We start from the raw sequence: 20,627 nt of genomic DNA on the forward strand, positions 1-20,627 counted from the left end.
TCCGGTCCAATCAGTACGCATATTGAATGAGACCCCAGACGGCGACTAAGCAGAACAACGTGATAGGTCGGGCTTGTCGCGTACTGACCGTTCATTCAGGGGATGAGCGGGAACATGGCATCGCTGTCGAACGTTTCTTTTTTTACGCCGACAAAAGTGACAACTGCTGCTGCGTTCCAATGTTTGAGACCCGGTTCTTGGAAGAACTAGACAATTCACCATAGTTGTTTCCCCCTCCCGGCCAATTCAAGTCGGTTTCGCAGGGTGCTACCCACCTTGCGATCGATCTACGCGCTCTTGACTTGCGAGTCGCTCTTTCGGCCGTGCTCACATGCAGCACTGATTTTTTTTTTTCTTCACTGCCTTCCTTCGCCTACCTTACCGATACGTATCCAAACTTTCTCCTGCCTGAGCCACGCACCCGCTGTGCAATCGAACCTGACGCAGGCTGACTTCGACACTTCGGACGAGACTCACAACAAGCCAACACGTGGTTCTACTTCGCTGAGAAGTTTGCAGTCTCACGCGTCTGACTCGACATCGCGCAGTGGACTCGCGACCCTCCCTGCCCGGATCAACACCATCAGCCGCCAGCTATCAAAAGAGACTTTTCTTGCGCCCACATCGATTCTCGACAAAGTCCGTTAGGAATTCGATAACTGCGGCGTCCTCCACGAAAGCGAATATCTTCAGCGCCTTCTCTCGATAGCCCACCGTTCGCATCCCCTTCCGGGGCGTCTATTCGATCCGATCTCTCCTTCTCAAGCGCACGGCGATCGAACTTCCATCCAGACGGCCATGGAAGAAGGCACAGCACTCTCTGGCATGTCGCTGCCGCCGACGACCCTCGAGCCCATCTCGCGACCGAGTTCAACCTCGACTTCGGCCTCGGCGTCTCTTCACCAGTTGCCGGGCATCTCGGCACTCGCTCAAGCAAACTCTGCGACGAGCTCGCCACAACTGCGGTACGTGGACACATGGAAGAAATTGCAGGATCTACCCGCACGTTGGACAGAGACACCGACCAGCATGATAAGGCCGGTTCTATGCGCGCGGAATCAGCGTTACTCTATTTGATCGTGGATGATAAGAACTGACAATTGATCCACAGGACCGCGACTATTCCTGCAACTGCGCCTGCGCCTGCGACAGCTCCAGCTCCAGCTCCAGCTCCCACCCACGCGCCAGCGCCAGCGCCCACACCGACTCCCGCCGCGCCAGTTCCCGCTCAACATACCTACGCTTCCCCCGCGGCTACCATGGGCGGAGGACCCGCTATTGGCACTGTAAGTACCTTATTGTCTGTCTCTTGCGTTCCGTATTCAACCACCCAACGGATATGATCCAAGTTCCGCGCGAAAGTTGGCGCAGGGCGAGGTGGTTGGCTGGCTTTCTTGCCGTCGGGTACCTTATCTTTGATTGATAACGTACCTGGTCCCAAGTGGGACCTTTAAAAGTGGGGCGATAAGAGGATAAATTTTGGTCAACTTTCCCCCCTTCAAGAGTACCTACCTTATCCACCACGGTCCGCATCATCGCGGAAAGCAACAAGGCGGATTCAGACAGCATAGGCAATCGACGACGAACAACAACGAACACACCCGGAGACAAGACAGAAACCGCAGACAGAGATGATGGCCACCGCTAACCACGAGCGCGTCATTCCGCAGCCCACATGTCAGAACTGCCAAACATCCACAACACCATTGTGGCGCAGAGATGAATACGGCTCCGTTCTCTGCAATGCTTGCGGTTTATTCCTCAAATTACACGGAAGAAATCGACCTTTGACCCTGAAAACGTGAGTTGACCATCCCTGGCTCTGTGTGATCCGTATTGCTCAACGTGGAATAGCGATGTCATCAAGAGTAGGAATCGCGTTAAGACGATGCGCCCTGATCTTGCCTCGAAGAAAAAGGTATGTCACCGCGCTTGAGACTACAGGGCATCCAGCTAACCTGAAATGCGACAGCAACAGCAGCAGCAACAACAAGCGAACTTCCACGGCGCAACCGATCCGAACGGTCTTGACCTCAATGCGCAACGCAGAAAGTCGGCAAACGGCAACGCCGATGGCTCCGATTCTCCCGGGTCGCGCAATGCGACGCCGTCGTTATACAACCCTAGCCTTCCCGTCTTTGGTGGTATGGACGATTCACAACTTTCGGCGTTCGGTGTGGGATCAGAGAACCGCTCCGCTTCCCCCTTGAATGGCGACCGTCACCTCGAAGTGCCTCAGACCCACGAGCAACTCATCGCCGCGAACTCGGCTCTTAAGACCCGCGTCAGCGAACTCGAGCTGATCAACGAGCTCTTCCGCGGAAGACTGAGTCAAATGGAGCAAGATGAGGCGAGCGCAAGACGAGGGCAGGAGATCAGTGGCAAAGCCGAGGCCCAGTTGCGATCTCAGTTGGAGACCAGCAACAAACAGCTGGAAGAAAGCCATCGAAGGGAGAACAACCTCAAAAGACGTTTAGATGAGATGGAGCTTGAGCTCAAGGAGGTAAGAGAGGCATTTGACTCAGACTCCGGTAGGGCAGCCAAGAAACTCCGCGTCGCTGATGTGGTTGGTGGCGTCGGCGGCGGCGCCGAATCCGAAGTCTCTACCCCTCAATCCACTACAACCTGACTGGTATAATTGACGGTACGGATGACATCGGGTACGCATGACGTCGGATAACGGAGGTGGTGCCGGACTGCGGCAACTGGGATAGCGGAGGCCGGCGGAGACGATAGCAACCAAGCCCACGGTGACGAAGACGGCAAACAGCGCATCGTCATGCACCCTTTCGATTTTTTTTCTTCCCTTAACTGACCTGAGCGCTTACGCAACACAAACTCTCCCCTAAAACATGATGGACTGTGCCGGGGGCTCAGGGGCCGGCTTTCCCGACTTCACACACTTATACCTATAATGCTGCGTGTTTTCTTGTTTCTTATTTGCTCTCTAGTCAGCGATCACGTCTATACTGCATCGCTCTCCGCGATGAGTTAGGGGCTACGAAGGTTCGGGCTGGTAGAGAGGTACAGGCGTCGTGGCCTGTTGGGCTCGTTCTACATTTCTTGGTTTTCGAGCGTCCAAAGAGGTCGTAACGAAACGGAAAGAAAAGGGCGGTGGGCTGGTTGAGACCAGCGATGATTCTAGGAATGGGATTTCTTGCGTGGAGTACACTGCTCGAGGCGCGGGTTACCAAAAAGTTTTTCTTGTCAACCAAAATAGAGGCAGTGCCCGCCGATTGATGATCATGAATTCCTTTCCCTCCCGTCGCTTGCCGTCCTTCCTGCTGTTATTTTCGTCGTCGTACGGTTCGTGTCCCCGATATTATTCTCGTTGCATCCTCGTCCCTATCACGCCAGAATAGGAGCACGAAGCACACAAAGATATCGCCAGCTTCGTGAAACACACATAGATTCCCACGGACAGTGAGCTCGCGCCTGCAGAACACAGCTTCGTTCAGTCCTGCGGGAACATAGTGTCCCCTGCAGTCAGCTTTATTCCCCCCGGCTACCTTTCGCTTGCCCTTCCTCGTCTGCTCTCTCTTGAAGACCGCTGACTTACACCGCCGATCTGCCGCCGCATTGGAGCGACAGCTTCCGACCGGCGAGCCCTGCGAGTTTGTGATACATCTATATGAATTCGGATGCCTACTCTGCAAGTACGTAGACGAAGTAAATAACCCAATCGTTCAGTAATGTACAGTTGCGCCTTTGCCAATTTCCCCACCATCATACCAGCCGTACACGTACACACATTAAGTCCCTTGTAATCTTTCCACCTGATAACGAGGGGAAGTAGAAACATGCCCGATGAAGACGGGCGGACAATTCCACATTTTGACATTTATGGTCGTATCAAAACATCACATTGACGGCCGGACATAGTTTGCTTCCAGCGCATCCCAGTCAACCACACCAGCCTCTCGCTCTTCGACATCTGGAGCGTGGTAGGACTCGTCATATACTAGCCTCGTATCGTCACGGTAAATGAAGCTCTGGCGGTGCCATTCCTCGTCGCTTGGGGCCTCAATTCGGCCAAGGGTGATGTCGAGCTGCTCGATAACGCTCTTTGAGCCAGGCGTCTGCCCGTCGTCCTCCCATGCGATCCAGGCTGTTTTGCGACCGCCCTCGATTTCGACCTCGGTCGAAGACGGTGTCCATTGGAAGGTGCCGATGGTATGCTGAGGGGCTATTATCTCAACAATCTGTCCACGTCTTTGCGACTGTTGGTTATTGGCAGAAGACGATGTAGATGTTATCACGCGGGTGAGTTTGACCTCGAAAACGCCCTGGGCTGTGGCAAAGCCGCCTCTGGCAAAGCCAAGCCACTTCGTCAGGTGCGGCCGAACGGTCCATTCAGACCCTGCTGGAGCAAGGAGCTGAATACCTAGAATCTCGCTGGTAAGAACGGTCGTTGGACCCGAGGACCAACCGTGGCAGTGAGAATTACGAGCAGCGGACCAGTATGCCGGGTACTGCACGTCACCGTCGATACGGAAGCCTTCTGCGAGAGTTGAGTTGGTGAACCCTGGCCCTTCGAGTAAGTATGCCCACTCTAGGAGCATCAGTTCAACGGCGGCATCGTGGTTGTCAGCGGCGGAGTGAGCAAGAAGCTCAAACGAAGATGCGAATGGCGAGATTGTGTTGGGGAATTCGACGGCGGGCGCGCCGTACTTGGTCCAGCGAGACCGCAGGTTGCGAGAGACGAGCAACCCGCGAGAGTAATGAGTTGCGCCGGAAATCAGAGCCCAGCTGTTGCCATCTTGCGGGTCGGTGTGCTCTGGTCCTCGGCAGCTGCGTCTCCCGATGTTGTCGGAGTACAAGCCGGTGTCTTCGCAAAACAGTTGCTGGAGGCCGGCATTCATAACGGCGCGTAATCCGGACCACACGCCGCGGGGTCGCGCAGCCGGGCGATCATCACCCAGCCACTTGGCTAGCTTGACGCTCTTGTCCAGCACCGTGCTGAGGATGGCGCTGGCTTCAAGATTATGGCCCGTCATACCAGGCCGTAACCAATCGGCGCCACTGGTAACATGCATCAGGCCGGTGTGATCGACCTTGTCAATGCTCACATTCAGAGCTTTAACGTACGCAGGCCAGCGCTTTGCAAGCCAGTCAAGGTCCCCAGAAAACGTGACATAATTGTAGGCACCAAGCAGAGTATGCAGGTGGTAAGTATCACTGAACTCCCCGCGATAGCCCAAAGGGGGACCTGCGTACGGCAAGGACCCGTCGGGATACTGGTGATCAAACAGGACGTCGAGGGCGTTGCGGATGGCAACCATATCGTAAGTACTGACCGCGATGCCCGGCACAGCGATGTACATGTCACCAGGCCAGACAACGCGATCGCGCTTTGCTCCATCAGTCGTCACGGCAGAGCCATTTGCAATGGTAAAGTTCGAATACCAAGATCCCGTGGGTGACTCATTGTGGTCAATGTTGCGGTTGTAGTCGATTATAGACGACCCTTCTTTGGGGTCTATAGTCGAAAGCTGAAGGGTGTATGCGCCGGAGTACCAGATGCGATTGAGCATGTTGCTGGAACTGTGAAAGTATCCCGAATACGCTCGGCCGTTCGATTGCGACGGAAATGCTGTGCAATTGACCCATAGACCCTTGAGTGTCACCCATGGCTTGTCGTAAGGGTTTCTGTCGGAGGGTTCAAGCGGCGGTTGATCGCCTCCCAAAACTGCTTGATCCTGCTCACTAGCCTTTTTTACCACCACTCTGCTCGACAGTACAGGATACTCGGGCATTTGAAGCGTGAGATACTTGAAGGCGCCCCGTATGAAGTCTTTCCCCACGCAGACAGTGCCAGTATCATCATCGAATTTGAAGAGTAAGGGTAGGTCGCGCTCTTGTTGGTCTGTCGTGGCGTCCGGGATCGGTCCTGCAAAGAGGGAGGATTCGGAGTAAGCCAGGTAGATCTCGGGGTCGTTGCCGACGGAGGAAACGTCGAGGCATACGCTGGAAGAGCACCAGAGTTAGCCAGGAACCAAAACACAGATCGGTCAGTACTTCAAAAACGAACCGGCCAGAGATGTTCTCTTCGAATTCGAGCGTCAGCTCGCCGCCGGGCCCAATAGTGATACCATGTTCGAATGTATATGCCGCCGCGGCCCCAACCTCAACTGTCCGATGCGAAGTGGTGATGTTCCCTTCAACTTCCCAAATTCGATAGGGAACAATTCGGGATTTGTCCTCGGGTGCTTGGATATACCTCTCCCAAGGGCCCTTGAACAGGGAATCTTGTAGGAGAGCCTCTGGGTTGATGAAGGCAGGTCGAACTTCCGCCAGGGCCATACGCGACGCGATAATGGCAAAGGCGGCCCATTTCGCATGTGGCGTAGTAAGCTTCATGGCTGTGGCGAGCTCACCACCATTGATGTTGGTGTCGACTAGAGATGGGGGATCAGAAGCGTCGAGGTTGCGACAGGCCAGTCGAGGCCATCCGGACAGCGTTATTTGAAGCCGTGGACATGCGCAGTGAGTGGGTGGTTGGAAGATGATGGGTCCTTCCGACAGGAAAGACGCACAAGCTCTGTTGTGGTTGTGCGTGTGGCCATTGCTGAGGCGCTGCTGCGTAAGTCCGTTGCAGAATGAATTGGGGAGAAGGGGGTTGGTCACCACACCCACCCCTCGCTCAGCAGCGATTGGGTACCGAGCTACCCCGCGTCCCCCGGCTCGCACCCCGGACGCTGATCTCCAGGAACTTTATGCACCTTTCCCTTTCCAGGTAAGGGAGGGCCCACATCCGTTCTTTCGACCCAGATACTCGTCACTCGTAGGGTTTGAAGACGTATCAGTCTGCGTTCAGAAACATGTCAGCAAGTTTCTCTTGACAGTTTGATATGAAAATTGCGGGTATGGCGGGAAGCTGAAAATTCTTCTGAATCTTTTGAATGCCGCGAAACCGCGTGGATGATGTTACTTATGGGCCGCGCTACGGATAACGAGCTTTGGAATAGGCACCTAACACAGAAGAGTATGCCGACGGGCGACAGAAACTGTGTCGACTAGCACGGCAATAGCATTAAAACCATAGCGGGGACGAAATCTGCGTCGACAATCCTTTCAGCATCCAACGCCGTTAATGAAGCAGCCAAGACCAGTGTATATCCATCCTATTGTCTATTGTAGTCAGTCATGTACGCCTCTCTGAACCGACGTGTGACCGACTGTCATGCATCTAAGCCATCTAGCTCTACCAGCCTCCCAACCATCTTGATGACCTCGTTTTCCGTGAGGTCCAGCCCCGGGTTCTCAATTTTCAAAGCTATCACGTCGTCAACCATACCACGAAGTCTTGATACCAGGACTCCCAGTCGCGCCCAGCCTCGAAGCCGCACCCACTCATCGACCATGAGTCCTCTTCCCAGCGTATCCAACGTGATGGCACCCGAGAACAGAAGTAATGTGTACGAGTTGAAGGCTAAGATACGTCAGTAACATGCTTCTGACCACTCACAAACTCACAACTTACGTGTCAGGTCCCGAATGAACGTCTTGCTGGTGGAAATCATGGTGAAATACGACATGAACGTCGCATTTCCAGAGAACCCCTGACTGTCGAACAACGTGCTGCTGGGATGGACAAACACTCGCCCGTTGTCCTGGGTGAAGTACTTGATCATACGGGCTTCGGGATCCAACTCCTTTGCACCTGAGACGGTGCTAGTAAACTTCTTGTCGGGGTACTGAATACGCGCGATTTGCGGACTGAAAGCTGATGCCGTGAGCGCGCGGAGTAGCGCCATTCCGGACCTGCTCTGGCCTTGGGACGAGGTGACCTCTCTGGCCCCAACGATCCCAATCTCTCGAAGTGACGAGTAGTACTGTAATCGCGTGGCAGAGATATCAGAAAGCGTCAGGTACGAGAGGAAATTCACGTCACAGAAGGAGCGCAGTTGCCGCTGGCCCACGCCCTCATATCTCATCTGTTCCCATTGCTGGAAAGCTTCGAGATCGGTGAGTAGATCGCCATCTCCCCGCGAGAACCGCATGCGTGCCTCCCTTGCCTCGTTCCGTTTGTCTGAGGGTGACATGAATGGACTGCGAGTGCTCAGTATCGCAGATATGGTCACGCAGTCGTCCAAGCATCCGAAAATGGCACCGTACACCATGAGTTTTGCGCACCGAAGATCAGCGGGGATCATGGCGAGTTGCTGACCCAGAGCTGTCATTTCATCGCCATCTAGCGCACCCATTCTTTGCAGCAGCTTGATAGCTCCCTCTACCGCGGTGCTCTCGGGTGGCGTCGGCGATTGAGCAAGGAACGCTGCTACGTCCCGCATACCCATCGCACGAACCGAAAGACACATCTGTTCAAGGGGCACTCGCCTGATCTCAGGCTCGGGCCGTTCTGCCATTTGCTGCTCGAGGTTGCGCGTGTACAACTTGTAGCATTTGCCTGCTTGAACTCTGCCCGCGCGACCACGCCGCTGCTTGCATGCTGCTTGAGACGCCCAGTTTTCTTCGAGTTTTCTCATGTTGTTCAAGGGATCGTAGGTTGTTTCCTTCACCTTTCCGCTGTCAATGACGGCAACAATATCGTCGATTGTGATAGATGTCTCTGCCACATTCGTAGCAACCACAACCTTTCTCTTGCCTCCAGGCGGTGGAGCGAAGACGCGCTTTTGTTCCTTGGTCTCCAAAGAAGCATGAAGTGGAAGCACGTGCAACGAGGAATTCGTCCGCAGCGCAATGCATGTCTGATTAATCTCCGCAACACCTGGGAGAAAGATCAGGATCCCACCAGATTTCTGAGCATAGGAGAGTTCAGCATCAATAGCCTTGACTGTCTCGCCGAGCAGGCCGTAGTTGATACGAGCGCCCAGCTTCTGAATCGTCTTTCCCATGGCATCGCCTTTGGAGCTGTCAAAGTCGCCGACCTCCCCCATAAAGCCTGTCATATTGATGACGTCGTCGAGATAATAGTCCTCGACAGGATATGTACGACCAGAAATCTCCACCATGCCGACATTGAGTCCTTGAGAGGTGAAGTAGTTTCTGAACGACGCAGCGTCTAGAGTGGCACTCATGAGCACTAACTTCAGGAGATCCTTCTTCGTCTTCATGACCTCTCTGACAATGGTTAGAAGAAAATCTGTGTCCAAGCTGCGCTCATGCACTTCGTCAATGACGATATGGCTAACATCGGCGAGCGACGCGACGACATCCTCGATCCGGCCGCCAGACGTCTGAAGTCTCCTGAGAAGCACGCCAGTTGTTACGAACGTAATGCGTGTTTGACTGCCCCTGCGGTTCTCGCCACGAATCGCATATCCGACTTCGTCTCCAACTCTGGTGCATCGTTCTTCAGCCACACGGTCTGCCAGACCAAGTGCAGAAATTCTCCTGGGCTGAGTGACAAGCATGTTGGCACAGTTGCCAAGCCCTCTACTGTAGAGTTCGTCGAGGATGAACTGCATCGACTGGGTCGACTTTCCGGAACCAGTCTCACCGCTGATGATGGTGACGTGGTTCTCATCGACGATGCGGACGATATCCTCCTGGACTTGCCACGCGGGAAGGGTCTTGCGTTTGGCTATCATCTTCTTCCAAGAAGAGTCTTCCTGTCTCCTCAACCATTCCTCACGTGTCCGAGGATCTGGTTTCCACATGATAGGCTTAGGAGGTTTTTGCAGCCTATTGCCTCTTCGTGGCCGAGACTCATTCGGAACCTCGGATGCTGTGGATGCCACAGCAGCGATGTCCACCAACTTTCCGGGCCGTTCGATGATGTCGTTGATGTTTTGTTGGATCCAGTCCACGGCGACGAAAATTCTCATAGGCTCTTCGCGGTAAGACTCGTCGAGGAAGGCAACAGTTTGCTTGATGACGGACAGTTTGATTTGCGCTGGCAATTGTGCAGCAACGGAGAAGACAAGTCGAGCCGGGTAGTTGGGTGACTTCCGCACCTGGATAGCTGCTTCAACCGACTTGTTTCCATTCTCGACCGATTCAAGCTTGATCTGGATGATGTCGGAAGAAGATTGCTTGAAATGGTCGCCGAAGGAAGACTCCATAGCAGCCACTTCGTCCTGCCAGAGCTCTTCTTTCGACATGCCCGGAGGTAGTAGTTCCTCCACCGTCACCTGCGGAGCGTCTGTGGACACTTGTCCGACTAGACGCTGCTGCAATATCTCGGCGGCCCTTCCCTCGCTATTGCCTGCCTCTTCGAAGACACGAGCGCATAAGTCGAGAGAGTAACCCGATGCAGACAGACGCTTGATTGCCGCTTCTTTCTTGAGATCCATCGATGCAACTGATATGCCTGCCGCATAGCTCTCCGGCAATGCCCAGGATGGTATGTCATCCTCAGGGACGTGAATGAGCATCCACTCTAGAGTCTCCTCACGGTCCTTGCAGATATCCGTTGCTTCTTCCACGTGGCTCCGTCTGAAGCCCAGCTTGCTTAGTTCTTCGATGATGTCTTTTCGCTGGGCGGGCGACATCTGAACCTTGTTCGGGTTCCAGACGACATATTTCTGAATGAGAGCCTCAATCTGCGTTCGCGAGCGCTTGCCCATCTCAATCTTGGGGGCCTGCGTCCATCCCTTCATCACGTTTGATCCGCCGGGTCCGTTGTTGACGACCAATCCAGATGCACCGGGCTTGGATTTTGCCCTCTCTTTCGCAGCCTCAGCTTCCTTTCGTTTCTTCTCGGCGGCGGCTTTGGCATCCTGCCGATCCTTGAGCGTCTTGAAGGGATCCGCATCATACATCCAACCCTTGCCGTCCTTGACGTCCTGCTTCTTGATTTCCTGGAAGTCCTTCCACAGAGATTTGTAATCTGGCGGTAGGACGGTGTGCTTGTTTTGCATGCTGCAGACTCTGAACAAAGCATAAGTGGCGGCGCAGTGTCTTGCCTCTAAGGCGGTAGGCCTAGTGACGAGATGCTTGAAGTCTGGATGGATTTTGAAAGGGTCCAAAGTTGTCAGCTCTCGGGTCTTTGGGTCTTTGGCGGCAATGGTGACGAAACATGCGTATCCCTCAGGGGTTTTGCGGACATCGTAAACAGGCTTCTCCCATTGTTGTTTCTGACAGAACTCGTTGAATAAGTTCAGTGGTAGCTTCCCGGTCCATGAAGATCCACCAATGATTTGCTTGACAGTTGGCTTCCCAGAAACAGGACCAGCAGCCTGCTCCATGGCAGACTGGCCGCCAGCCTTTCTTCCCTTGGCGGCATCCTTAGACGACGAAGCGGCAGCGGGTTGCGCCGCCGGGGTAGGGACGGCGGCCTTATCTTTTCCCTTGCCCTTCTTGACCATACTCGGCCAGTTACTCGGTGTGTCGGCTGAGGAAAATACGGGCCATGCGGTGCTGTGTTCGTGCAGGTGTAGGGACGACACAACAAGACGGTCTGAGTGAGGTTGGCGTAATGTCGGATTTTCTGATCCGCCTAGAGATTTTGCTAGGTAATGGAAGCTCAACGCAGTAGCGGCGGTTGCAGAGGTTGGCGTGCCGAGCGAATGGCAACGGGTGCCGGAGACGGGTGGCGGGGCACGGCTGCTCCTGCAGCTACCCCGCTGTGGGTAAACCACAATACACCGTCTAGTGTCGTCCCCAAGCTGCGCTCTCACGTACCTCGTACAACACCCACATCATCACTCTCAGCTCTCGAGGGCGGACTTGTGAGTCAATGACACCACAGAGACTCTACACTAGCATGGTCGACTGAAGCCTCAGCTTTGGCGAGGAACCAAGCCGGCTGTTTCAACAATCCCGAATACAACTTCTCGCCAACGGAAAACCGAAAATGGCCAGCACCGACCCAGAGTCAGAAGATGCAATTACACAAGACGAAATCCAGGGGATTGCTCCCACGCCAGCAGCTCCGAAGAACGCATGTATATCTCCCATCCACCACTATGGCTGCTTAGCACCGACCTAACATGCGCTCACCCAGTCACAGAGCTCATGACACGAAAACGCAAGCCTGAGCCTCCAGCCGCCCCTCCCAAGTCCTCTCGAGGAAAGTTCTTTAAGAGCCGCGACGGTCTCGGTATCTACATCGACGATCCCGCCTCCTTTCCTGCCTCACGTGTCATATACCATAATGACGATTTCGTCGCGATCAACGACCTCTACCCCAAGGCTAGCGTCCACACGTTGCTCCTCCCTCGATCTTCAGCGCATAACCTCCTCCACCCCTTCGAGGCTTTCGACGATCCCGAATTCCTGGCGTCCGTACAGAAAGAGGTTCTGAAGCTAAAGAACTTGGTGGCCAAGGAACTACAACGAAAATTCGCCAAAGGCAGCAAAGCCGAGGCGGCGCGAGAGGATATCTTGAACGGGGTCGTCGAGTCGGCAGGCGATGAATTGCCTCAGGGACGGGACTGGCTAGCCGATGTCGTTGCGGGGGTCCACGCGCACCCCAGCATGAACCATTTGCATGTCCACGTTCTCTCTCGCGATATGTACTCCGGGTGTATGAAGCATCGCAAGCATTACAACTCGTTCAACACCGCGTTCCTGATCGATTTGGCCAACTTTCCCTTGCCACCAGACCATCCAGGTCGCGAGGGGCATCACCTGAAGAGGGATCTAGTTTGCTGGAGATGCCACCGGAATTTTGGTAACCAGTTCGCTCGGCTCAAGGAACACTTGTCTGACGAGTTTACCGAATGGAAAAAGGAATAAGAGCGTCGATTGTGGAAGCGGCAATCAAGGGGGGAAACCACGCCATTATCGCATGCAACCGAACGAAGCAGTCAAGGGAGTCTTGTGGAAAATATGCAGATCGAAAAGTCTCTTGTTCAGCGAGTAGCTTGGTATCTTAATAATGGCCGAATCCTTGTGTGCCTGGCGGTCCTCGGGCGGAGAAAAAAGGGACCTCGACACCATCTCTGAGCAAATTCTAGAAGCGATACCCCAACGCCTTTGTCTTTTGAACCCCCAAGACCAAATCCGTAGTCAGGTGTAGAAGTACATTGTTCCATTCGTCCGTTTACTGATTGTTACATCGGTCAGCCGAGCAATCCTCCCATGATCCTCAATGGGAGCCATGGACGCACCCTTTTAGGCAGAGTCCTCAGCCTCGGAGGGCGACTTCACGCCAACATCTCTAGGGGCCTTAGCTGCATAATGGTGAGCTGGTGATCTTCAACTTTGAGTTCTTGGGTGAAAAGGATGGCAGACTAGATGTAGCGAGTGTGCGCGCTCGTGACAGTACGGGTGCGGCTAACCTTCCTCTTCGGACGAAGACGAGTCGGCCGGAGACGACTCCTTCTCTTTTGCCGCATCGCTCTTCCTGCCGCCCTTCTTCTTGGTCTCCTTCTTCGGGGTGGGAGCAACGGTGGACGCGTCCGATTTGCGGGGACGGCCGCGACGACCCGGGGTTCCTTTCTTGGCCGGCGTCTCAGTGGCATCGGCAACGGCGGCCTCAAGCGCGTCGCTCTTCCTGGGTCTGCCGCGTCGTCCGGCCGCGGCGGTGGCGGCGGCGGGCTTCTTGGGTGTAGTCGCCTTCTTGACGCCTCCGCTGCCCTTGGGGCGGCCACGGGGGCGTCCCGTGGGGACATAAACCTTCTTCTCGCCGGGCACCTTGGGGGGTCTGCCGCGGCCTCTCTTTTGGGCGGGCTCCTCGGTCGTGGGCGCCATCTTGATTGGACCTGTGAGTGGGTTGGAAGTGATGAGGGAAAGAATATGCGGAAACTAAAGAAGAAGAAAAAAGACGAGAGCGGTGAAATGCGACCCGTCGTTCAGCTGCTCGTGTGACGACAGAGAGGAGGTTGTTGAGGGGGTGAAGTGGTTGCGAGTAGAGAAGGGACAGAAAGAACGGGGAAGGATGTTGATGGTTTGGGTATTAAGGTAGTAGGTCTCCAATTGAGGTGTATGCAGCAAGAGCTAATAGCCCGGCGCGGGAAAAAGCGCGTTCATGCGCGTTGGCGTCGTTGGAGCTAGGGGACACGCTCTGGGGTAAGGTAGGTAGGTAAGGTATAGCTAGCTAAATGCTGAGTAACCTGGAACCCCTTAAGCGTGACATTGGGGACCTCAGCCATCTATCTACCTTAGTATACCGTAGTTATTGTAGGATGGCTTCTTTCTTATTCCATCAAAATGAACTAACCCATCAAACGATTCGCAGTTACCTTGGGACACAATTTTTTTCTTTTTTTACAGATGAAATAGAAACAGCCAAGAGACGGTAGAAAAGATCGTATCGCGACTTGTAGCTATCTACAGCCTCTGTCAGCATTGTTACTACTGCTGTCGTTGATTGCTATTGCAACAATTGTTGTCGTGGCAGACGGGATAATGACGTTGATGAGTACGACGAATATTGTGACAACGGTGATCGTCACATCGACGACGGCACCCACGTCGGAGGGGATGATGACAAGGGAGCCCAGAGTACCTGTGCTCGTCTGCTTTGTGGTTGAAGGGGCTGCGGGTTAAGCCGCCCCAGCCACACAGCTGGTCCACCCTAGATAGGTAGCAACGGGGAGATGTTCGTCTTGCTTACACCCCTTTTCAGAAACTGCATCCTCTGCGAAAGAAAGCTTTTGATATTTCTACAATATGTTGGCGATGTGTCTGCCTAATCTGCAAATATTGTACAATGCTTCTGTTTCGACCTTCCTCATACAGTGCGAAAGGGAATGCCTGGAGGGCTTCTTTCCATCCCAACGAAGGCTTTCTTCCATCGTCTTCCGATCGACGCAAGGCAAAAGTCTTGGTCAGGCCCGCCTGGTGCGTTGCTTCACACGCGTCATAGGCGTAGGTGTGCTGTCATCCTACTCAGCAACCTTGGTCTTGAGCTTGCCGCTAGCACCACTCTTGACACGCTTGGCAACAGGGCGGTTGAGGTGATGCTCAGGAATCCAGCTCTCATCGAAGCTCTTGCCGGTGGAGGAGGCAACAGCAGCGGTGTCGGCGTCGGCCAAGGGAACAGTCACGTTGACCTGGCGAGCCTTCTTAGAGGTCTTGGCTTTCTTGGCCTGGGGGAACAGAGCCTCGATCCATGTCTTGTAGACGAAGTAGAGAGTACCAGCGAAGGCACCAGTAAGGAAGAGGTAGAGAAAGATGCTGTGCAAGCTTGTCAGCGCGGTCTCCATGAAGGTAATGGGTGGGTGAGTTGGGGCTTGACGTACATCTGGGGGTCAAAGATGCTCGTGGGGGGCTCGACGACGGCGGCAGTAGAGTTGTATGCCTGGACCTGGAAGACATCACCCTTGGAGTTGGTGACAACAGCCACGAGCTGAAGGAGGACATCCTGGGGCTGCATGTCGAGTGCGAAGGAGTAGGGTACGGCCTTCTTGTCGCCAGCCTCGACGGTCAGGTCGTAGCGAGCAGCGGTCAAGTTGCGGAGGATAGAGTCGCTGGGGTTGGCCTCCTCGGCAAGCTCTTGTGTGCTGGACAGCAGTCCACCGACCATTGCGACCTGAATGGGCGCATCCTCGTGGTTTGTGAACTCGACGATAGCCTTGGTGGGGCGACCGTTAACCAGCTTGACGCCGAAAATGTCGGCCTCGGGGAAGGTGGCCGCGATGTCGGCCTTCAGGGTCGGGGCGGTAACATCGGTATCAACCTATCGTCGGTTAGAATTGCGTGGCAACCGTGATGCGATTCCCGAATCAGGGACTTACTGGAGCGTCCTTCTCCTCGGCAGCGAGAGCACCAAAGATGGGAAGGGCCAGCAGGGCCAGGAGAGAAGCCTTGAAGTAAACCATGGTAGCGGATCGGGTGGCGGCAGCGGCAAGAAGCGTCAATTGAATGCGACTTGACCAATTCAACGATCGCAATCAATGATGGAGTGCGGGAGGGAGAGGAAATGGAGTAGTGAAGCGGGAAGAGTGATGGAAGACCAAAGGGGGTAGTCGTAGTCCCAATCCAATGCAGATCGTTGTCGCTGAGGTGTCACGTTGAACTGGGGCAGGTCAGGTCTGGAGGCGAGGCGACGGGTCGGAAAAAGTGTCGCATGCGCAGGCGCGGCGGAGGCAGGTTCGCGTGAGTGAATCAGCGAGCATGGACGCAAATCAGCAATGTGGCCTCACAGCGTGATCCACTGGAGAATGGAAGGTGAGTTATTACAGGTAAGGTACCTTAGGTCCAGGACCCCGAATGTCTTTTTTGTCGAGGTCTGGGGCTGTTGGCCAATCAGAGCTGCCATTGGCGCGTGGAGGCTTAATGGCGCAAGTGCCAAACGGAGAGCTGCCCAGCCAGCCCGCCACCCGACCCGAACCTACCAGAAGCCAGCCCGGGGATACTGCAACTGTCCGCTCAATGAGCAGGCACCTGGCAGAGAACTTGGCCAAAGCTCCAACGCAAACCTGGAATAGTACGAAAGACATCTTACCTAAGGCAAGGTACGTCAGGTAGGTGTTCCAGAGGAACACCATGACAGACTGCAGGGCACCAAGAACGCGCATTTCTGTCTCAAGATATTCATTGTCTCAATAATAACCCAACTACCGAGACGTAGCCTTCGTAGCCATGCCAGCTGAAGCTCTAGCTGAACTGTAACAGTACATAGAAAATGCAAATCCCTTTGCAAAAGAATTATAACTCATACACAAGTTGGTGCCTGTCCCAACCCTCGGGCAGCTCATTTCATAGTCTGTGCCTTTCCGTCATCTATGCCATTCCCTTCCACCATCGTCATTAGCTTTTGTTGGTGCTGTTTTGCTCCTGAAAGCCACCCGCCCGTGGCCCGTATGCCTTGCCTTGCCTTGTCTTCTAGGGGAATCTTGCCTCCTAACGCCGGAACATGCTGGCCGCGAATGAAACAAATCGACGACTGCCAACCAAAAGAAATGAAAGGCCAAAGCCGAAAACCTGTCGTGGGTATCGTCACATCGTCCAATGTCGTCAACAAACCGCCTTGGCAGTCGTAAACATTGCTTGGGAAAAGAAAAAAAAAGTCGTGCTCGCCATTGCTGGACTAATCGTTGCGTGTCGAGTCGGGGCCGCGTTCCTACTCGTCCTCGAAATCGTCGTATTAAAATAGTAGCAGCGGCTGCCTTTGCAATCACAGTCGTTCAGAATAGAAAAATTTGCTCGCGTCGAGCCAGGCGCTTCGTTGGTGTCCGGGTAAAAGTCCTCTCCCACGATAAGAGGTTGCTGGTCGAGCACAATTGTCCTACTAGCCTTGGAGCTCGACAGGCACCTTGGCGTAGGCAGCGTTGCCATCAAAATCGCCAAAGTCAAAGGCTGAGGCACGGCCGATGGAGTGGCGGTATGGCAGAGTAAAGCCCTTCTTGAGCTCCGTCTGGACGTACTCGGCCGCGCGCTTGTACCTCTTGTCCGAGTACTTTTCGAAAACTGCAAGGTGGTGCTTGTGCGGTGAATGGCAGCACTCCAAAATCATGGAGACCAGGTTCTTGAGCTGGCCCCATGTGTATCCAGAGTAATGGACATGGGCAGGAGTCTGATTCGTATTAGCCATGTCGTCATCAGGGGAACCTATGTGCCAAAACTCACCCAGTCACCCTTGTTCAGAATCAAGCGGGATAAGCAATGCGCCGCCGCAGCGAGGAAGCTGGGCGGGCTGGCGACGAAACGCTCATCCATGATGGTAACCTCAAGGAAATACTTCGCCAGTGTACGCGTCTCAAGGTCGTAGTCGTCCGCCTTACTGACCCTTCGGAGGAAGCTCATCGGACCGGGAAAGCCAAGCTCAAAGCTTAACATGCTAAGCATGAATCGCTCAGCCTTCAAAATCTCGTCAACCTTGTAGCCGTTGTCCACCATGAAGACAATTTCTTGCAGCGACGGGCAGTTAATCTCCTCGTACTTGGAAGCAACAAGCAGAGCAGTAGCACCGACAAGTTGAAGCTTTCCGATGGAGACGACCTTGTATGACAGGAAGCGGTCAATGTAGTTGACGGTAAGGAACAGCGTCTCGGGCAAGAGGCTGAAACGGTGGTGAACTTGGACAAGCCAATCCATCAGGACTGAGCGCATGGACCACTGGATCTCGGCTTGGTGATCCATGTAGTGGGGGTCGGGTAACATCTTCATCTGCAGATTTCTGTCAGCCTTGACTCTCGCCCGTGACGGGTAGGCAAACGTACCTCGAGCTCCCTCATGTACTCAAAGATTTCATCGCCATACTCTGCAACCATGCAGACATCCCAGACCTCGTCGTCAACCTCCTCTTGAGTACGGGTACTGTCGACAATGGCCCGGGCCGTGTCCAGCTCTTGTTGCACCTTATCGGTGACCTTGGGGGCAAGTACTGTAGTGGCACCGCCAGTAGTAAGGTCACCCCGAGACCGGTAAGAATGGGCAGTTGTGTATCCCTGATCGTCGTACAGTTCCTCCTCCTCCTCCTCCTCGTCCCAGTACTCCTCTGGCTCCGACAGGACGGGAGCGCCGGCCGACTCGGGAAGGGAATTCGTGGCCGAGTCGACAGGGACGTTGTCGTCCTGGAAGTCAACCTCAAGCGGGCGGACGTCGTCCGCCAATTCGACCGAACGGCGGTGGTATGGGCCGTGGTACTTTTCATCACCGATGTGTTCAACAGCGTCCTCATAGGCAGCTTCGGTCACGTCGTCCATTGGCTTATACGACTCCACAGCCGTGGCTTGTTGTGCAGTGGAAGACAGCTTGCTCTGGGTGCGCCTCAGGACGTGCGCAGTAGGCTCCTTCTTAAGCTGAGGCTGGGACTTGTGGTGACGAGGCTGACGGCTGGAAGACTCGGTCGTGGCGAGGATTGGATCTTGAGCGACGTACTTGCTCTTGGCGGGCCTGGCGTCGAAGTGGGCTACCGAAGCCCTTTTCGCGACCTGCTTGGGCTGCGCATCATTGCGGACCGAGAGTTTGGGTTGCTTCCACTCCGCTATAGCGGGAACAGCCTTGTTGTTCAGCGCAGCGGACCGCTGGGCAGGTCGAGCGAATCCGTCCTTGCCATTGACTGCATTCTCCTTGTTGTAGCTGGGATCAACAGCCTTAGCCTTGCCCTTGCCTGCGAGGTCGGTGGGAAGTGCGCCGAGATTCTTTGCCGTGTTACTGACGTCTCCAAATGCGGTACGCTTCGCAGCGACCTGGAGAGCGCCATTGCGAGGCATGGCTTGGAGATTGCCGGTAGACTTATGTCGCTGATGTATGGAATCGTTTTTTGAAGGGATGTTATTCTCGTTGCCACCGGGATGGACTCGAAGCCGCTGGGGCTAATATGAGGAACGTGAGTCAATAGACCGATGGAGAGAAGCGCCCATGTAGCCCTTGGCAGATGGGATGGCACGCCGGCGAGGGAGACCTCAAGGGAGAAGGTGACTTACTCTAGCGTCCATAGCGATCGCTGGGCTCGAGATACCTAGGGCTGCTGACTGATTTTGCTTGCGACGGCAACCTGGAGGGGTAGCGAAGAATTCTGAAGCTGCGGTCGATGAAGATGTGTCGTGGGAATATCCGTAGTCGCGTCCGATAGAATGTAAAAACCAAAGGCTCCCTCGCCTTTTTTTCTGCAGGAGCAGTCCCCGAGTCTAGGTAGCCGGCAAGTTCAGAGACGGCTTGGTTCGAGTGAAGGGATGGATGAGGGAGATTGCGACTGGTTAGTGATGTAACGATGGGAAGACCGTTTTATCTGGAGGATTGGCGAAGATGAGATAGAGCAAGCAAGGCTGCCTCGACAACGACGGACTGGAGGAGGGAAGGATGTAGAGAGGATTGAAGGCTGGGAAACAGCTTTGGACAAGAATAAAAGGTCTCAGCCAAAGACTGTATGGTGGTGACTGCCGCGACGGGGCGGATTATGACCAAAAAGCCGCTCTACTAAGGTTGGAGCGACCCTGTTTATTATTTTCCATGAAATGTAAATAACGGCAACTGAAATGCGTAGCTACGTACCCAAGACGCGAGCCCAACGCGCTTTGGGATTGGCTCGCTTCGGTGGGACCTCCGTTGTCCGGTTAGCGGCTTCCAAAGGGGCGGAGAACCTAGGTAGGTCAGGTTCCATTGGATAGGTAGGTAAGGTACCTCCAACTCTGGGCGCCGCACCCTTCGGAGGTAGCAGTTGAGTCGCACCCTCATTACCTTGCCTCACTCGGATCCAATGTTTTGAACTCCTCTCATGCATGTCAGTGTTTCTGCGCAACGACACGTGCATGAACAAATCCGGGGAACAGTCAATGGCAACACGATGCGAATCCAGGACAGTGGTATTCAGACGACGTCTCGGTGATATCATATAACCAGGACAACCATTGTTATGATCGTAAACTGGTGTCACGCCTGTGACTCGTCTGTTGTTTTCGCCAGGTTTTTTTCCATATTCAATCCGGTCAATCCCGTTGAAAGTAAGCTGCTGGATAGACACATTGAGCAACCTTACCCCTTTTCTGTCTTCAAAGACCATCAACGTTTTCTTTGTCAGTTGGATCTGTGAAACGGAGGACGTTGGCTTTTCGCGGACTTCGAGGTCGAGGACAAAGGCGTACCACGTTAGCATCCCGAAGCTGGCGCGTGGGAAAGGGCGACACGAGGCATGTTCATGGCAAAACCTATTAGCTGCCTCGTCTCTTTGACAGACGTCGACGTCGGGCTCCCTCAGTCTGGAGGCTCAGGGGGGGGGGGGGGGGGGGGGGGGGGGGGGGGGGGGGGGGGGGGGGGGGGGGGGGGGGGGGGGGGGGGGGGGGGGGGGGGGGGGGGGGGGGGGGGGGGGGGGGGGGGGGGGGGGGGGG

General features: G+C 54.6%; 6 protein-coding genes across 6 annotated transcripts; 2 read left to right on the plus strand and 4 right to left on the minus strand.

The window, feature by feature from the left end:
* Positions 1-798: 798 nt before the first annotated feature.
* CkaCkLH20_01105 (GATA zinc finger) lies at positions 799-2,629 on the plus strand (the record flags this gene model as incomplete). The annotated part of the gene is made up of 5 exons (XM_038883825.1): positions 799-965; positions 1,112-1,286; positions 1,626-1,801; positions 1,855-1,918; positions 1,973-2,629. The coding sequence occupies 5 exons, from the start codon at positions 799-801 to the stop codon at positions 2,627-2,629; spliced, it is 1,239 nt and encodes a 412-aa protein (XP_038751420.1).
* Positions 2,630-3,860: 1,231 nt separating this feature from the next.
* Positions 3,861-11,273, minus strand: CkaCkLH20_01106 (helicase associated domain-containing protein; the record flags this gene model as incomplete). The annotated part of the gene is made up of 4 exons (XM_038883826.1): positions 3,861-5,967; positions 6,032-6,398; positions 7,298-7,432; positions 7,484-11,273. 4 exons carry the CDS (start codon positions 11,271-11,273, stop codon positions 3,861-3,863), a joined length of 6,399 nt encoding a protein of 2,132 aa, XP_038751421.1.
* A 488-nt stretch (positions 11,274-11,761) lies between these two features.
* Positions 11,762-12,645, plus strand: CkaCkLH20_01107 (histidine triad nucleotide-binding protein; the record flags this gene model as incomplete). Its single annotated transcript, XM_038883827.1, has 2 exons — positions 11,762-11,852; positions 11,912-12,645. 2 exons carry the CDS (start codon positions 11,762-11,764, stop codon positions 12,643-12,645), a joined length of 825 nt encoding a protein of 274 aa, XP_038751422.1.
* A 378-nt stretch (positions 12,646-13,023) lies between these two features.
* On the minus strand, positions 13,024-13,602 carry CkaCkLH20_01108 (uncharacterized protein; the record flags this gene model as incomplete). The annotated part of the gene is made up of 2 exons (XM_038883828.1): positions 13,024-13,082; positions 13,191-13,602. The coding sequence occupies 2 exons, from the start codon at positions 13,600-13,602 to the stop codon at positions 13,024-13,026; spliced, it is 471 nt and encodes a 156-aa protein (XP_038751423.1).
* A 1,136-nt stretch (positions 13,603-14,738) lies between these two features.
* On the minus strand, positions 14,739-15,674 carry CkaCkLH20_01109 (signal sequence receptor alpha chain; the record flags this gene model as incomplete). Its single annotated transcript, XM_038883829.1, has 3 exons — positions 14,739-15,030; positions 15,096-15,532; positions 15,591-15,674. 3 exons carry the CDS (start codon positions 15,672-15,674, stop codon positions 14,739-14,741), a joined length of 813 nt encoding a protein of 270 aa, XP_038751424.1.
* A 1,412-nt stretch (positions 15,675-17,086) lies between these two features.
* CkaCkLH20_01110 (g2 mitotic-specific cyclin cdc13) lies at positions 17,087-19,013 on the minus strand (the record flags this gene model as incomplete). Its single annotated transcript, XM_038883830.1, has 3 exons — positions 17,087-17,371; positions 17,425-17,964; positions 18,018-19,013. The coding sequence occupies 3 exons, from the start codon at positions 19,011-19,013 to the stop codon at positions 17,087-17,089; spliced, it is 1,821 nt and encodes a 606-aa protein (XP_038751425.1).
* Between the last annotated feature and the right edge of the window lie 1,614 nt (positions 19,014-20,627).

The sequence above is a fragment of the Colletotrichum karsti genome (genome assembly GCF_011947395.1).
Source record: "Colletotrichum karsti strain CkLH20 chromosome Unknown Scaffold2, whole genome shotgun sequence".
In the NCBI taxonomy this organism is placed as follows: domain Eukaryota; kingdom Fungi; phylum Ascomycota; class Sordariomycetes; order Glomerellales; family Glomerellaceae; genus Colletotrichum; species Colletotrichum karsti.